Consider the following 17,968-nt stretch of genomic DNA (forward strand, 5'->3'; position numbering starts at 1 on the left):
GCATTTAGTCTACAAGCCTTCTGTATGAGTCCCAGGTCTGCGTCTTTAGGCCAGGCCTCTGTCTGAGACCTAAACTAACTTTATCTAAGTTTTGGCTGCCACCTAGACCCCTCTGTCGGAATGTCCCACTGCCACTTTAGATGCATCACTGTCAGAAAAATACTGTCAACTTTATTTGTAAATTTAATCCTTCTTCTCTTTCCTGTTTTTGTCTTCATGGTTCTGCTGTTCTTCCAGTCGCCTTGGTATTGAGTCAGAAGGTAAATTACTGTTTTACATGAAAAGCATTGGATAATTCACAGTAAACCTCAGTGATCTCTTTTCTCCCTTTTCAGCTCTGTTCACAAGAGGAAGCCACTGCCTAAAACTGTATATAACTTGCTCTCAGATAGAGATTTAAAGAAAAAGCTAAAACAGCATGGATTATCTGTTCAAGGAAATAAACAACAGCTCATTAAAAGGCACCAAGAATTTGTACACATGTACAATGCCCAGTGTGATGCTTTGCATCCTAAATCAGGTAAAGTAATTAAACAATGAGTTGTGTTTATCCTCTGGATAAAGCAGTTTTGTGTGGCTTAGTGGTTATAAAGCACAGAAAAAATTTTTAATACATTTTTGATAATAGGTAAGGTATGCAAATGTACTCCTTCCGAAGGTACCTAGAGTGTCCTGTGATAAGCCAGCCTTTCTCTCAGCCCGTCTCTCCGTCCCCCTTCCCTTCTCAGAGGTAACCACTGCTGCCAGCTTCTCATGAATATGAAGGTTGATCTAGAGAGCGTGGCCTATAATCCTAGTTTTGCAGCTTTATGACTGGGTTGATTATGGGCAAATTACTTATTATATCTGACCTCGGTTTTCTCACCCATAAAGTAAGAGTTATAATACTACCTACTTCATAGTGTTTTTGAGCAGAATAAATGATAAAATGCATGTAAAGTCTTAGCATAGTACCTTAGCAAGTAGTCAGCATTGAATAAATGTTACCATTAGATTATTAAGATTGTTATACACAAAAATATATCCTTGATCATTATTGTTATAAAAATGTTAATTTTACATACATACTGCTTAATAGTTTGTTCTTTCCATTTAACCACACACAAATTTTGGAGTTCTTTCAGTTATTAGCATATGGATGGAATTGCCTAATTAAAGAAAAACTGAAGTATAATATGCAAATAGGAACTTACACAAATTGTAAATATATTGTTCAGTGAATTATCACAACGCAAAGGGAAGGTACCTTTGTAACCACTACTCAGATCACTACCAGCATCACAGAAGCCCCCTCCCAGTCACTACTCCTTCATTCTCACAGATGACCACCTTCTTGACTTCTCAAACCATATATTCATTTGCCTATTTTTGCCTATATTTTATCTTTATATAAATGGAATAATAAGTAGCTTATGCATTCTTCTCAGTCTGATTTCATTTTTTTTGCATTATGTTTATAAGGTTTATCCATATTTTTGTGTACAGTTGTGATTTTTAAAAATTTTTTGTTGCTGTAGCATATTCTATTATATAAATATATTACACTGTCCATTCAGTGGCTGATGGACATTTGGATTTTTCCACTCTTTGGCTTTTAAGAATAATGCTGCTATGAGTAACCTTTTGCAGGTCTCTTGGTGCTCGTAGGCACACATGTTTGGGGGATACGTATACCTATCCCCCAAATTATGTTTTGGCAGATGTTCAGCTTTCATGGGTACAGGCAGAAACTCAGTGCCAATGTATGCTCTCATCAGGAGGGTACGAGATTCCAGTTTTTCCACATCCTTAACAACATCAATATTGTCAATTTTCCGTTTTGGCCATTCTGGTGGGTCCAGAGTAGTATCTCCTTATGGTTTTAATTTTTGTTTCCCTAATGGCTTGTAGTGTTCAGCATATTTTTATATTGTTATTGGCCACTTGGATATTCTCTTTGGTGAAATACCCATTAAGTCTTGTGCCTGATTTTTCTGTGCTGTGGATCTGTTGTTTCCTGATTTACTTGTGGGGGTACGTGAATTTTTCTGGATACACATCTTGCTGGGTGTATATATGTTTCTCCTTTAATTTCATCTTTTCCCTCTCTTAATGGCTTCATTTGAGAGGTAGATGTTTTAAATTTTATATCCAATTCATTGCATTTTCCCATTGGTTAGCACTTTTTTGTCTTTGTCTACCGCAAGATCATGTTTTCTTCTAAGAGCATTATTCTTTTTGCTTCTACCTTTCAATCTACAGTTTATCTGGAATTGGTTTTAGCATACGTTGCGAGGTTAAGGGGCGAGATTCTTTTGTTGTTTCCATATGGGTAGCTGATTGATGTCACACCATTTATTGAAAAACCATCCTTTACACATTGAATTGTTGGTACAGCTTGGTTGAGAATCAGCTAACCGTATATGTGTGGGTCTGGACATTGTTTTGTTCCATTGGGTCACTTATTTATCCTTGTGCCAGTAGTGCACTGTCTTAATTAGTTTATGAGTAATTTGTAATAGATCTTGCTGTCTGGTAATGTAGCTCCTCCAGCTTTGTTGTTTATTGAGATTGTCTATTTATATGTGAATGGGTATACAAATCGTGGTACAGCCATACAGTGGAACACTGCTTAGCAATAAAAATGAACTACTGATAAGTGCAACAACATGGATAAATCTCAAAAACATTGTGCTAAGTGAAAGAAGCCAGATACAAAAGACAACACACTGTATAATTTTAAAACTCCATTTATTTAGCATTTTAGAAAAGGCAAAACTATAGGGACATAGAAGAGATCAGTATGTCCCAGGGCCTGAGGGTAAGAGGGAGGGAGTTTACTGCAGTGTGGCAGAAGAATTTCTGGGGGTGAAGGAAATGTTCTAGATTTTGGCTGAAATGATGACTAAATGACTATTAATAGGCAACTGGGCTTGTCTCCAATTTTTGGCTATTCTGGATAAAGCTACTATAAACATGGGCTTATAGATTTTTATGTAGCCATGTGCTTTCATTTCTCTGGTATTTTCCTTTTCATTCAGTTAAAATATTTTCTAATTTTTGTTGTGATCTCTTCTTTTACCCATGGGTTATTTGGAAGTGTTTTCAATTTCCAAATATTTGAGTATTTCCCAGATATCTTTTTTTAAAATCATTTCTAATTTGATTCCATTGAAGCAGTTCTGTATGATTTCGGACCTTTTACCTTTATTGAGACTTGTTTTATAACTCAGCATTAGGCCTTCCTTGGTGAGTGTTCCTTAAGCACTTGAAAATTTTGGTTTTTTTGGTTCAATGATCTGTAGTGTTAGTTATGTAAAGTTGCTAGGTAGTATGTTCAAGTATTCTACATCCTTACTTATGCTATGTTTACTGATTCTGTCAGTACTGAGAGGATTATTGAAATCTCCAAGGGTATTTGTGGATTTTTTATTTTTCCTTTCAGTATGCTCTGTTTTCTTTGCATTTTGAATCTCAGTAATGAGGTGTATGTGCATTTAGTATTGTTATGTCTTGATGAATTAACCTATTCATTATTATGACATATTTGTTTTAGTCTCTGGTAATATTCCATAAATAATAATCTTATTTCACTTTTTTCTTTAAACATACTGTGTCATATTTAAACTGTGTTTTTTGGTAAGCAGTATGTGGTTTGGATTTGATTTTTAAACTTAATTTGACAAGATATACCATTAAATTGTAGACTTTAAAACTTTTTCATTTAATCTATTTGGTTGGGTTTAAGTCTACCATCTTGCTCTTTATTTTCTCTTTGTCCTGTCCATTCTTTGTTTTTTTTTCTTTTCTTGCTTTCTTTTAGATTATATTTTAGTTCTCTATTCTATCTCCACTGTTGGCTTATTAGCTGTACCTCTGTTTAATTTCTTTTAGCAGTTGTTCTAGAGTTTACCACGTGCATCTTAAACTTATCACAGTCTACCTTCAGATATTATTGTACTACGTGTTTAACATAAGGACCTTATCGTTTCCATCCTTGGTTTTATTGTCATAGATTTTTCTTCTATGTGTTATAAACCTCATAATACTTTGTTACCATTTTTGCTTTAAACTGTCAATTTTCCTTTAAAGAAATTTTAAAAATTGAAAAGGAAAGTCTCTATGTGCCTACACATTCACCATTTATAGTATTCCTTATTTCTTTGCTTAGATCCAGGTTTCCGTCTGATGTCATTTTCTTTTGGTCTGGAAATCTTCATTTAATGTTTCTTGTAGTGCACATGTGTTGAGACAAGTTCTTTCCACTTTTATTTGTCTGAAAAAGTCTTAGCTTTGCATTCTTTAAAAAAAAAACCTTTATTTGGAAATAATTTTGAACTTATGGGAAGGTTGAAACATTATCATAACACATATGTACCCTTTACACAGATTCACCTGTTAACATTTTCCCCCATTTGGTTTATGAATTACTGTTTCTCTCTCTTTATTAATGTATATGTGTTTGTGTGTGTGTACATATTTATATACACATATATTTTTCTTAAACTATCTGAGAATAAGGCGTATAATCTTGTCTCCTGAATACTTTATTGTGTATTTCCTAAGAAAAGAGATATTCTCTTTTATTGCTGCAGTACAGTTATCAACTTTAGTAAATTCATCTTTGTTAAATAGTTCTTTAATCTATCATCTCTATTCCAGTTTCAGCAGTTGACCCCATAATGGCCTTTATGGATTTTTTTTCTCCCTCCATTACATGATCCAGTTTTGGATCACATTATTAAATTTAGTTGTAATATCCTCTCAGTCTCTTTCAGTCTGGAACAATTCCTCAGCCTTTCTTTGTCTTCTATGACATTGACATTGGCATTTTAAAAGAATACAGTCTTTGTTGTTGTTGGTTTTTTTCCCCAAATAGAATATTCCTCATTTTGGCTTTGTCCTGTGTTTCCTTATAATTATGTTCAGGTTGTGCATATTCGTGTCCACAATACTATATAAGTGATGTTTTGTCCTTCTCAGAATATCACCTCTGGAGGTATTTGACATCTTTGTGCCCTTCATTTGTGATGGCAGGTTTGATCACCTTGTCAATTTCTTCACTGTGTAGTTTCCTCATTATTCCTAGTAAGAAATCTGTAGAGATCCACTTTCATACGATCTAAATATTCTATACCTCATTAAAATCTCACGCCTGTATTTAGCATTCTTTGGTAATTTTTACCTGAACTAGTCTTTTCTGTGTAGTTGCACAATGTTGATTTTCTAATTTTAGCCTTCCTTCCACATTTGCCAGTGGACACCTGCCATGGTTCTGAAAACAGGAGCCTTCCTTTCTTGTATTTAATTTGTCTATTATCAATATGGGTTCACAGATTTATAGCTTATTTCCATCCTTAATTATTTTGGTGTTTGTGTTTCTAGATTTGGCCAGTGGGAGCTTCTCCATGCTGATCCTTGGTCCTCATGCCATAGTTTCATTATTATCATTATTATTTTTTACCATTTCCTTATTTCTAGCACAGCAAGGTGGTGATTCCCTGTCCCAGCCCTGGAATCAGCCATTTCCCTGAGAAGCTTTGGTTCTTTTGGGGGGAAAACAAGATAAGGCTACCAGCTATGCTCATTGCTACCTGGTACCTTTGCTTCTAGACTCTTTCAGCAGGTGGAGCTCAGGAATATTACACACATATACATATGCATACATGGATATGTGTATACATACACATGCATGTATGCCTGTATACTACATGTATATGTATGCATGTAAATTCACTTATACATATTAGAAATCATGAGAACATACCAATACCTTTACTTTCAATCCAGCCCCACAGGGGTCTTCTTTACCTTTCTCTATTTCATATTTGTATTTCCCTTTTTCGACAGGGAGAATCTTCCCTCTTAGTAGCATCAGCATGTTTACTAATTTGTTCAGTTCTGTAATATATCTAAAATCGTTTCAGAATTGCTTCACCTGTACTACTACACCTCTCTGCAACCTGAGAAAGAATTCCAGATTTTTTTTAGTTCTCTCTACCCAGTCTTCCCTCTCCCCTCCCCCGTCACCTGCACTAAGGGTACATAGTCATTTACTGTGCTCATAAGTTATTTTTCCCCTTTATTGTGGTTATGTTATTTGAAGTAATATAGTGACAGTTCATTTGTTTCACTTTGTTTCCAATTTAAAAAAATAAATTTATTTATTTGTTTTTATTTTCGGCTGTGTTGGGTTTTCGTTGCTGCGTGCGGGCTTTCTCTAGTTGCGGCGAGCGGGGGCTACTCTCCGTTACAGTGCACGGGCTTCTCATTGCAGTGGCTTCTCTTGTTGCAGAGCACGGGCTCTAGGCGCACGGGCTTCGGTAGTTGTGGCTCGCGGGCTCAGTTGCTCCATAGCATATGAGATCTTCCTGGGCCAGGGCTCGAATCCGTGTCCCCTGCATTGGCAGGCAGATTCTTAACCACTGTGCCACCAGGGAAGCCCTTTGTTTCCAATTTTTATTGTTTTTATTTAGTTTCCTCTTCTAAGTATGAGAAATTAATAACAGATATATCATTTAAACTGCTTTAAAGAGAGATACAGTTGACCCTTGAACAACATGGGTTTGAACTGCAGATTATATGCAGATTTTTTTCAGTAAATATAGTACCTGTGTTTTAATTTTACAGATCTTTAAATTAAGTAAGTGTGGGGGGAAGTTTGTATGGCAGGCTGGGAGCATCAGCAGTGTTTAGCTGGAGTAAGGAGTAGGTCCGATATTGTCAGAAAGGTTTCTGATCTCTCCCTTTCACTGACCTTTGCTTAAAATAGGTTTTTCTTGAGACTTTTTTTTTCTTTCTTCTGTGAGTGTTGGTGGTTCTGGATTGCAGGCTTCACCAGAGACGAGTCTGGGATATTGTGAAGATAAAAAGAAAACCCGGGGAACGTACCACAGAGTTGTTCCTCAAATTCTGAGGTCCTTAGCCAGTCCATTTTCCTCCTTCCACTTTCCAGAGTTCTCTTAACCTTGTCTGTTATATCCAGGGTTTGTAGTTATACTTTGCAGGTAAGATTATGAGAAACGAGAAGAGACATGAGTCTAGGCCATCTTGTTTGGAAACAGAAGTGCTTGTCCATGTATGTATTTTTGATTTCTGTTTTAGGTGCAAACACATTAGGATTGTTAAGTCTTCTTGGTGACTTGACCGCTTCCTGTAATTTCCCTCTTTGTCCCTGATAACATTCATTGCTCTGGAGTCTCTTGCGCCTCATATTAATATAGCTATTTCAGATTTCTTTTCATTGGTATTTACAGGATACATCGCTTTCCGTTCTTTGTTTTGAACCTATTTTGAATCTATGTCTTTTATTTAAAATGGGTTCTTTGTTGACAGTATATTGTTTGGTTTTTCTTTTTTAATCCAGTCTGCATTCTCTGGCTCTTATTAGTGCCTTTAGACCATTTACATTTGATGTAGTTGGCTTTCGACTTAACATCTTGCTAGTTGTTTTGTTTGTTCCATCTGCTTTTTGTTCCTTCTAGCCTTTTTTTTTTAAAATATCTTGGATTAATTGAGTATTTTAAAAATTATATTTCATTTCTACTATTGACTTATTATTGTACCTCTTTTTCAAAATTTTAGTGTTTGCCTTAGGGTTTACAGTATACACCTTTAATTAGTCACAGTCTACCTTCAGATAATAAACTGCTTTGCTTGTAGTATAAGAACCTTATACAACAGTTTACTCCCAGTCCCTAATTCTTTGTGCTGTTGTTGTCATGCTGTTAACACAATGCATTGCTATTGTTTTTCCTTTAAACAGACAATTATCTTTTATAGTAGTTAAAAATAAGAAAAGTATATTTCATATTTACCTTCATTTTTACCATTTCTAACACTTTGTTTCTTCTTACAGAGATGAATTTCTGGTTTTAAATTTCTTTTGCTTGAAGAAATTCCTTTAACACTTTTTTGGGTACAGATCTGCTAATAATATATTCTGTCAGTTTTTGTTTGTCTCAGAAAGTCTTCATTTCTCTTTCACTTTTGAAAAATATTGCCCTTGATATAGAATTCTGGGTTGGTAGGTTTTTTCCCCAACACTTTAAATTCTTCATTCTGTTGTCTTCTGGACTGAATAGTTTTTGATGAGCAGTATGATGTAGTACATGACTTTTATTGGTGTGGTATACCCCTTTTTCTCACTGGCTTCAAGATTTTCTTTGTGTGTCTATGTGCAGGTATATCATTGCGTTTTTGTTTTGTTATTTATTCTGCTTGATATTCTTCAAGCTTCTTGCATTTGTGGTTTGACATCTTTCATTATATTTAGTAAATTCTGGCCATTAGATCTTCAAATATTTTCTCTCCCTTTTTTCTTCTTCTGGGATTTCTATTATGTGTATGTTAGGGCTTTTGATATTGTCTCACAGCTCTTAGTTGCTCTATTCTGGTTTTTTTGTGGGTTTTACCCCCCTTTTTCTCTATTTCTGTTTGGGTAATACCATCGATCCCATTTTTTTTTTTTCTTTTTTTCGATCCCATTTTTAAGTTCACCTATTCTTTCCTTAGCTGGGTCAAGTTATCTCTGCTAATGTTTTTTTATTTCTAACACTTCTGTTTTATTTTTCTTGACGATTTCATCTCTCTCGTGAAATGCCCCATCTGTTCCTGCATATTGTTCATCTTTTCCACTAGATGTAGCATATTAATCGTAGTTATTTTAAATTCCATGTCTGGTAGTTGTAACATCTGGGCAACTGATATCTGAGTTTGGTTTTGTTATTGTTGTTTGTTTGCCTGCTTGTTCATGTATCTTGTAAATTTTGGTTGAAAACCAGACTTAATACGTGAGACTCTAAATGCTGAAGTAAATAGTATGAATGACTAAAAAATGGACTTGTCTCCTCTTCTGCTAGGACTTCACTGTGTGTGGTTGATTGGTTTGGATTTTGTTGTTGCTGTGGTTGTCCTCGGTTGACCACCACTTTCATATCCCTTGTGCTTTTTAGGTCGGTGCCTGAGCTACCAGAAGTTTATTTGTTTGTTTTTAAAATGTACCTGTATCACTCGCACTTAGGTTTTCCCTGTGAACCTGTGCCTTAAGGAGTCTTTCCATGCTCACTTCTCTCCCAGTGGCTGATGACAGTTACCTGTCACTTGGAGTGTCCTGTCTCCGTGGTAGGGAACATGAGGGTTGTTCTCTGTTATTCTAGCTTAGCCTCCGTCTTAGGCAGGCCCTTGATTCTGGGTCTCACAGGTGGGTCTCTCTCAGTGATCCTTTGCCTCCCCAGGTGGCAAGGGTCCTCTAGTGGTCTGGGCCCAGGGCAGTTTCCTGACCCCTCTGCCGGAGTAGAGGGTTTTGTTTGTTTACTTTTTCTCTGTTTACCTGTGCTCTGGGGACTTCAGTTTTGCTGACCTTCCCTCAGTGGCTTAATGCTTTTGTTTCCTAGGGTTAAAGATCTGATGGGGCTTCATGTCCTTCCTGCACTGGGGGCTGTTCTTTCCCAAGCCTGTATCCGGAGGGATACTTTTTCTAAATTCTCATCCTTCCCCCAGTAGTTCTTGAGAGTATCCAGTAAGGTCTATAGAAAACCTTGGAATAGGTGTGAGTCCCCTTGTGTCTAAGATTCCCAGGATTTTTATATTTTCGTGGTGGTTCACCCTTGGCCTTTTGCAATTCATCAGAAAGTTTATCTGAGGGACTTTCCTGGCAGTCCAGTGGTTAAGACTATGCGCTTCCACTGCAGGGAGCGCGGGTTCGATCCCTGGTCTGGGAACTAAGATCTCGCATGCCTTGCTGTGCGGCCAAAAAAAAAAAGTTTATCTGAAATCTTCTTACCCAGCGGTAGGATAATCCTTGTTTTCCTATGTCAACCAGTACTCGTGACCCCTCTCTTCTCTAAGGCACATGACTTTCCTTAGATTTCAGGCTAGTTGGTTTCCCTGTGACGTTAGTTCTGTTGGATTCGAGTAAAGTTACAGTTTTATAGGTTATCCAGCCTTTTCTCATTGTTAGGGTGAAAATGACACTATATCCAGCTCTTTACATCGCAAACAGAATCAGAAGTCTCCCCGAAAGATTTAAGCCCCAAAATTGCATCTAATCCTAGTACAGTTTCCTTAATACCTTAGAAGAGAGTGTGCCAGATGTTCTCTAACTTGAGTGATACTTGGGTTAGTGGATTGGGTAGAATGCAAGTGGTCCCTTTGCTTTCCTGTTATACCGTGATTCACAGAGGGAGAGATTGTTTACATTGTTTCTACTGGTCTTATGATATTAGGGAGGCAAGAGGTACCTCTCAGTGCTTGAAAAACAAACTTTGAAATGAGGTAATTGCATTCTTAAATGATCCTCTCGAGGACTGTCAGTTTTGTAAAAAACTTTTTAATAGAGATTATTTATAAGTTCTATAGAATTTCAATTCTTACGGTGAAGAATATGGTGATTTCCCCTATTTACCTGTTACCTGACTCAAACAGTTGTCAACTCATGCCTAATCGCCTGTTGTCTGTCATTTACATCCCTTCATGGATTATTTTGAAGCAAATTCTAGATATAGTATCCTTTTATGTATAAATGTGTGTAAGGGATTGTAGTTTTTTCCCCCTATACTATATGTGTATTTTAGTCTTAATATGTTGGCCTAGTAGGCAGAAGGATAGCATTGGCAAATTTCATGCTATTTGCATTCAAAGGTATTTATATATGAGATGGAGTGTATCTCAGATCTCTTTGATGTATGTGATTGGTAAATACACCTACTGACAAAAATTCTGGAGTCAAGGCCATCTACCCCCTAGTATTCGTAGACCTTTGTCTTTCCTTGCAAAGTAGACTGTTGTAACATTTTGTACATTGGAGTTTCTGTGGATATTCCCTAAGAATAGAATTCACTCTAACATTAATTTTCATATTCCATTGGAACTCTTGTTTATACCTGTATCCTCAAAGGAAAGAGCAAAATGACTTTGCTCTACTCTTCCAGTTATATTTTAAACTGTAATTGCATGTGTAAAAGTTAAGTGTTTTAACTCTGTGTTATTTTTTTTTTAACCCTTTTATTTTGAAATGACTTTAGACTTACAGAAAAATTACAAAGACAGGACAGGGAGTTCATGTATACCCATTGTCCAGCTTCATTGTTAAGAGTTTACATAACCAGGGTACATTGAGCAACACCATGTAATTAATATTGGCTATGTGCCCTTATTTTAACAGCTGCTGAAATAGTTCAAGAAATTGAAAATATGGAGAAGACTAGGATGCGTCTTGAAGCTAGTAAACTCAACGAAAGCGTATGTTGATGGTCTTTTTCAGTATCTCGGTAGAAATGAAGGAAGGAAAAGTCGAATACCTACAAAGTAAAGCAAACCAGTGTTAAATCTGTTCAGTGGGAAATGTACTAGAACACATTTCCATTTAATGTATTATGATTTACTTGCAGCTCATTTTAGCATTTTTATCATATTTAGAAGTCTTCTGGCACAAGATCAATCCAAAGTAGAGTTTATTGATGAATTACAGTTTTATGGAAAAAAGCATGTGCCCGTACATCAGGTAACCTTGGTATTGGTCCTTTTTCTGGTGGTTGCATTTAATAAGTTCTTTAACATTTAACCTCTGTGGCCCTTAAGATCTTCATCTGTAAAACTCAGGGGGTTAACTATATAATCTCTAAGATCCCCTTTTAGCTCTGGCATTCTGCAATTCTGTGGTTATACTGATGGTGAAATTAAGTAATTTTAAGAGTTGATGAGGATTGAGCATCTATTGAGCTTACTGAGGGAATCAGAGACCTAAATTTCTTCACTGTTGCCTTCCTCTAGCTTGATGGTCCAAAACTTGAGGAAAGGATACCAAAGAAGAAAATAGCCATTGTGTCCTTTGACACTGGAGGAAGTGTTTTGGGCTCTCCCAAGTAGACTTTTTTTCTAGACCATCGGTAATGTGTTTGTAAGGAAAGCAACAACCTTAGGGAAGTAAGTTTATAATCAGATAGTAGAAAAAAATGAGATTTTCATTGACTTTACTATTACCTGTGTGCTAACTATAAGATGGAGACTATAATGAATCGTGTAAGTACATTTCAGATCTTTTAAGTCTAAAATTTTAAAAAGTGAATTAGAAATTTCACATGTGAAGTCTTGTATTATTGCATTTTCTCTGTATACCTTTGTGTAGACTTGGAAAAGTTAGGCTGGAAAAGGTAGAAGACAAACAAGAAGATATGCCTTTTTAATGATCTGCTAAATGTCGCTTTAGTCTTGTAGTTTTATGTTACCTATTGTAGTAATGAATGTGGAAAATTAAATATTGAAAGTAGGAAACTTAATTGATTGTTGTCTTAATACTTCATAAATTCTAATGGAATCAGTGTTGCATTTTCTACTGATGAAAAAAAGTAATGAGTAAAATGTATGTTAATTACAATATTCAAGAGAAGTAAACCGGAGTTAATCTTCCTAAGTCTATATAAAACAGACATGAGAGATTATTTTCCTCTATTTTAAACATCCCCATTTGAGATTTTAAAGTTTATAGTACTAATTTCTATTTTTTGTCATTCTTGGTAATTTTTAATTAAGAATTTTTGGATTTTTTAGGTAATGGTTTTTACAAAGGACCAAACAGAAAAGGAAATAGATGAAATTCACAGTAACTATCGTAAGTTATGTGATGTTTTCTTTGTTTACAAAGAACTTGGGTTACAGTTTTTCATCTTAAGTATTTTTATATTAATGTTTAATACAAACTTTCTTGTTAATATTACTTAAGAGACTGAATTTTGGTTGAGTGTTTACTCAAGACAGTGACTTTTTTTGTAACTATGTGTGTGCTCTTTGATTTGTGACTAACATTCTACTTTGAGCTTATCACTAAGCACTTTGCAAATATTAATTAGTTGCTCTCAAAGCATCTCTGTGAGAAGAAAATGGGATTAAAATGGAAACATTGCTGACTTGCCATCCTGTCCTCAGGCCAGTGACAGTATTTATGTGAAGAATTTCAGCACTCTGTAGCTTGCATATTTATGCTGAAGATGGTTTTCATTTTATTCATTATTACCAGCTTCCCAACTTTATCGCTTCATTTTCCTTAAATGACCTTTATATGTATCTTTCCCAGTGCTAGCACATTACTGTTTTGTCAATTAGATAGCTGCTTATTCTTTGGCTGGTTGGTTGGTTTTTAGTTTAAATTTAAATTTAAGTGCCTGGCAAACAGTAGATAGTTAATATTTGCTGAATGAATATTCCACACGTGATATGCCTTAGTTGTGCCAAAAGAATTGTGTTTTCTTTTTTCACTTCTTAAGCTTTGAAGGGGCAGATACAGCTGTCATCTGTGTGGGGCGGGAGGATGAAGTACACAGGCACTAGATGTAGTTGTGATGGCCCGAGCCTTCTCGGAGTAGGGAAAGGAGGCTGGAGGATTCACGGACCAGAGGCTGAACCACAAAAGTTACAGCGCTGGTGCTCTAAAGATAGACAGATGTGATCGATCCTCTTTGATCAACCTTTGGGAAGCCAAAGTAATTTTTCATGATACAGGAGCTAGAGAATATCAGATGATCACTGAAGTGGCAAAGCTAAAGCCTGTAACAACAAGGAAACCAGAAAATTTGCATGGAACAAAAATAATTTAAATCACTAAAGGATGGTATCTAACAATTATGCTACACTAAAGAAAACGTGGGTTAGATATAGGCAAGAAAATATACAAATATCTATTGCCCACCATTTAAATATCTTTAAAAACTTTAATTTTACTAAATAGGTCAACATATTAAATTAATTCATTTAGCTCTAAAATAAACCTCGGTATATACTTTTTTTTTTAAACCTTTTGGGCACTTTCTAAAGCTCAAGCACTTATTATTAACATTATAGTGTAGTTGCAGTTTGATTTAGTATCAGGATCTAAATATACCATTGATGGTTCTTTTGTTTTTTAAACCTTTTTATTAATGTTTTAATGTACGTGAGTTTTTTATTTTTTTAATTTACTTTTTGGCTGTGCAGGGTCTTTGTTGCTGCGCGCAGGCTTTCTCTAGTTGCGGAGAGCAGGGGCTACACTTCGTTGCGGTGCACGGCCTTCTCATTTTGGTGGCTTCTCTTGTTGTGGAGCACGGGCTGTAGGCACGTGGGCTTCAGTAGTTGTGGCACACGGGCTCAGTAGTTGTGGCTCGCGGGCTCTAGAGTGCAGGCTCAGTAGTTGTGGTGCATGGGCTTAGTTGCTCCGTGGCTTGTGGGATCTTCCCGGACCAGGGCTCGAACCCGTGTCTCCTGCATTGGCAGGCGGATTCTCAACCACTGCGCCACCAGGGAAGCCCATGTATGTGGTTTTTAAGCACATTTCTCTAAGGCTTATTAAAAACTCTGACTCCTCGCCACCTCCTTGTCTCCATCTTCATTTCCTAGAATTAACAACTGTCAAATCTTTTGGCTTTTGTTTTAGTAATTACCTTCATGTTTATAAAAGATTATTCTTTCTGCTATTTCTTGAAGTGTTTCAGTTTTCCATGTTAACAATTGATTGAAGTCCTAATTTGAAAAATGAAAATTTAGCTCTTTTGTACATCCTGACTCTTACCTTCTCCTCCCTCCCAATTTCTGAATATTGTCATAATTTTTTATAAGGTCAGTATTAGTTAGAGACATTGTATACAGTTTGAACCAGGCAACATACAATACTATGGTTATGAAGTGTGTCAGAGTATGCCACCACCCAAGAATATGCCACCATGACATGTTGCTTTGAGCAGAAGGCAATTGAGAAGCAGCAGAAAGGAAAGCTCTCTGCCTTCCCCCATTTGCCTAAGTGTAGGACACAATTACAAAGGTGTCTGTCCCTCCTCCCCTCTCTATCCCTAGAAGTAAGTTAGTCTTCCTGTTGACGGAGAAGGCTCTGACTTAAATCAGCATAGCAGACTTCACTCTTGTTTACTGTGTTTTTCCTGGCCATCTCCCCATAACTGGCCTCCCGCACACCTTTCTTTTTTTTTTTTTTTAATCTAGCTGAAGATGGTATTTAAGCCAGTGTTCTAAGTCACCTCCAAGTGGCTTAGAGTTACTTATTTTTCTCTGGGTATCTTCCATATATACATGAGGTATACATGTTAAAAAACATCTGTTTGTTTTTCTCATGTAAATTTGTCTTTTGTTATAAAGCCCCAGCTAAGAACTAAGAAGGTTAGAAGGGAGATTATTTTTCTGCCCTTACAGTTGTAATTCCTTTTAGGAAAACATTCTGTTTTCCCTATAATTAGTAATTTTATTTGCTTAGTTTTCTATTTATGTGATATTAATTTATCTGTAAACTTTCCATGAGAAATGTCAGTGACTTTCTATTTACATTGAAACTCATAGATTATTTATCAACTCACTATTTTCTCCAGAGCAACTTACCTGAAGCAGCCCCCAGCCCTTTTCCAGGCGACTGTGACCCCATGCTTTGGGCCTCCTTCATAGCTACCCTGGAATTTCCTTTCACCAGCCTTCTGGGTATTCTCTCCTCCCTCCTGTGTCAGTTCACCTATTTCAGGATCCAAATCTGCCTCTTCTTTTTCCTTGTTTTGGTGGAATACATTTTTCCAGGCAAGTCTCTCGGGGAAAAAAAGGGTATATGGAGGAATACTTTTTGAGTCCATACATAGCTGGAAATATTACTTTTACTATTGATTTATTATTTGGCTTAGATAAATTGCCCACATAGCTAGTAAAAAGCAGGACTGGAAATTAAACCCACATTCATCCCATGCTCAATTTGAAGCCCTTTGCACTGTAGCATGCTTTGAATCTGAGTGAATAGCTTGTATGTTGAGAACTTCTTTTGAGTGGGGGTGGGGGTGCGCTAAGCTTTAGTTTCAGGTCATCTTGCTTAAAAAAAAGCTTAATTTTATGAATGAGTTACTTTGGTAGTTTTGTGATGATATATCTTTCTTATTTTCTTTAGCAGTCTTTTGGATAGACTTATCTTCACGAGTCCCTCTTTTAGAAGAGGAGAGAAACAGTGAAATCAATTTGAGGCTTAGTTGCAGATCTGTAGAAAGTGTATTTGATACAGAGTTGAATCAAATGAGTTTATTGAGTTACCTGTGGGTTTCAGGTTGCAAATGCTTTTGGTAGGTCTTCTTAATTAAGACTGAATTGCTCCAGTAAGAGGCAGAATCTTAGCCTGAAGGAAGTTACTCTACTTGCCTAACTGCCATAACAGACATATTTTGGGGATCTTCACGCTCTTCACCTTGGTAAAATATAGTTTTATACGCTGCCAAGAAAAAAAAGACAAACCTCCAGTGAACACTCCGGGATTACCTCCTGTAACTTTTCCTGAGAGCACCAGCTTAATCCTGTTAAGTAGGCAAGGCATTTTAGCTTAATATGTTCCTTTGTTTTTTTAATTTGGTTGTTCACTAATTCAGTAAATGTTTATTGAGCATCTACTATGTGCTAGCTGTTCTTCTAGGTAGTGAGTATAGGGCAGTGAGCAAGATACATAAATTTCTCGTCATGGAGCTTATATTCTAATAGCAGACAGATAACAGTAAATCAGCAGATGATTATAACAATTTTAGGTGGCAGATGCTATAAAGAAAATAAAGCAGAGTAATTTATAGAAATTATGGGGACATTAGATAATGTAGTCAAGAAAAGGTTTTTCTTGAGGAGTTGACATTTGAGATGAGTCATAAGTAAAAAAAAAATCTAAATGGGCTTCCCTAGTGGCACAGTGGTTGAGAATCTGCCTGCCAATGCAGGGGACACGGGTTTGAGCCCTGGTCTGGGAAGATCCCACATGCCACGGAGCAACTAGGCCTGTGAGCCACAACTACTGAGCCTGCGCATCTGGAGCTTGTGCTCTGCAACAGGAGAGGCCGCGACAGTGAGAGGCCCGCGCACCGCAATGAAGAGTGGCCCCTGCTTGCCGTAACTAGAGAAAGCCCTCGTGCAGAAACGAAGACCCAACACAGCCAAAAAATAAAATTAAATAAATAAAAAATGACGTAAAATTACAAAAAACAAAACAAAACAGAACAATATTGCTAGCAGAACTTCCCTGGTGGTGCAGTGGTTAAGACTCCGTGCTCCTAATGCAGGGGGCTTGGGTTTGATCCCCGGTCAGGCACAGACAAAAAAAAAAAAAAAAAATTGAAATGAAAATAATGGCAGCCATTCACAGAGCTGGAGGAAGAGTATTGCAGGCAGAGGGAGCATCAGGGGCAGAGTGCTGAGGTAGACACAGCGTCGGCGGGTGTGAGTAGAGTGTAGTGAGCGAAGCGGAAGAGTGGTGTACGGGGAGGCAGGGCCAGGTCCCGGAAGGAAAGACCTTGTAAGAGTGTACTGGGCTTTATTCTTCCTGCAGTGGGAAGTCATTGGAGAGTTTAGAAAGACAAGTAATATGATTTTATTTATGTCTAAAACGATGGCATCTGCTGAATAGAGAATAAATTGTAAGGTGGCAAGAAATAGTAAGAAAACTAACCGGAAGGCTCTTCACTCAGGCAATATTTATGGATCACCCAGACAGTATTCTAGGTATTGGGAATATAACATTAAAGAAACAGACCAAGTCTCTGCCCACATGGAGCTTACACTGTATTGGGAATAGTCAGACAGTAAACAAACGAGTAAGATGTGTCAGATAGTGATACATGCTATGAAGAGACTTAAGGTAGGGATAGAAAGTGATGGAGCTGCTCGACCGGAAGGGCTCCTTTAAGAAGGGTGATGTGATGTTTGAGAAGAGACCTGAATGAAGTGAGGCCATTTTAGTAAATTAGGTCAGGGATGTGGCATTTCTAGAGTGGTAGCAGAAGTAAAATACACAATTCAAGGTAAACTTTCAAAGTAGAACCAGTAGTACTTGCTGATGAATTTAATATAGGGGGTGAATAAAAGAGGAATCAAGAATGACCCCTGCACTTTTGGTTCAAGCACCTGGAGAAGTGATGATGCCATTTACTGAGATGGATACCAGGGTGAGGATTGTGGATGGGGAAATGGAATCAAAATTCCTATTTTGTCTGTGTTAAGTTTTGGG

At 36.9% G+C, this 17,968-nt stretch overlaps 1 protein-coding gene across 2 annotated transcripts in view; it reads left to right on the forward strand.

Moving 5' to 3' along the window:
• Positions 1 to 17,968, forward strand: part of RAD18 (RAD18 E3 ubiquitin protein ligase) — a 125,847-nt gene that overhangs the window by 60,028 nt on the left and 47,851 nt on the right. For both annotated transcript variants that reach the window (XM_065885617.1, XM_065885616.1), the window contains exons 7-9: positions 336 to 520; positions 11,144 to 11,220; positions 12,529 to 12,589. In XM_065885617.1, the coding sequence (XP_065741689.1) occupies positions 336 to 520; positions 11,144 to 11,220; positions 12,529 to 12,589 (323 nt within the window). The remainder of the gene's footprint in view (positions 1 to 335; positions 521 to 11,143; positions 11,221 to 12,528; positions 12,590 to 17,968) is intronic.

This window comes from Phocoena phocoena, chromosome 10 (assembly GCF_963924675.1).
Source record: "Phocoena phocoena chromosome 10, mPhoPho1.1, whole genome shotgun sequence".
In the NCBI taxonomy this organism is placed as follows: domain Eukaryota; kingdom Metazoa; phylum Chordata; class Mammalia; order Artiodactyla; family Phocoenidae; genus Phocoena; species Phocoena phocoena.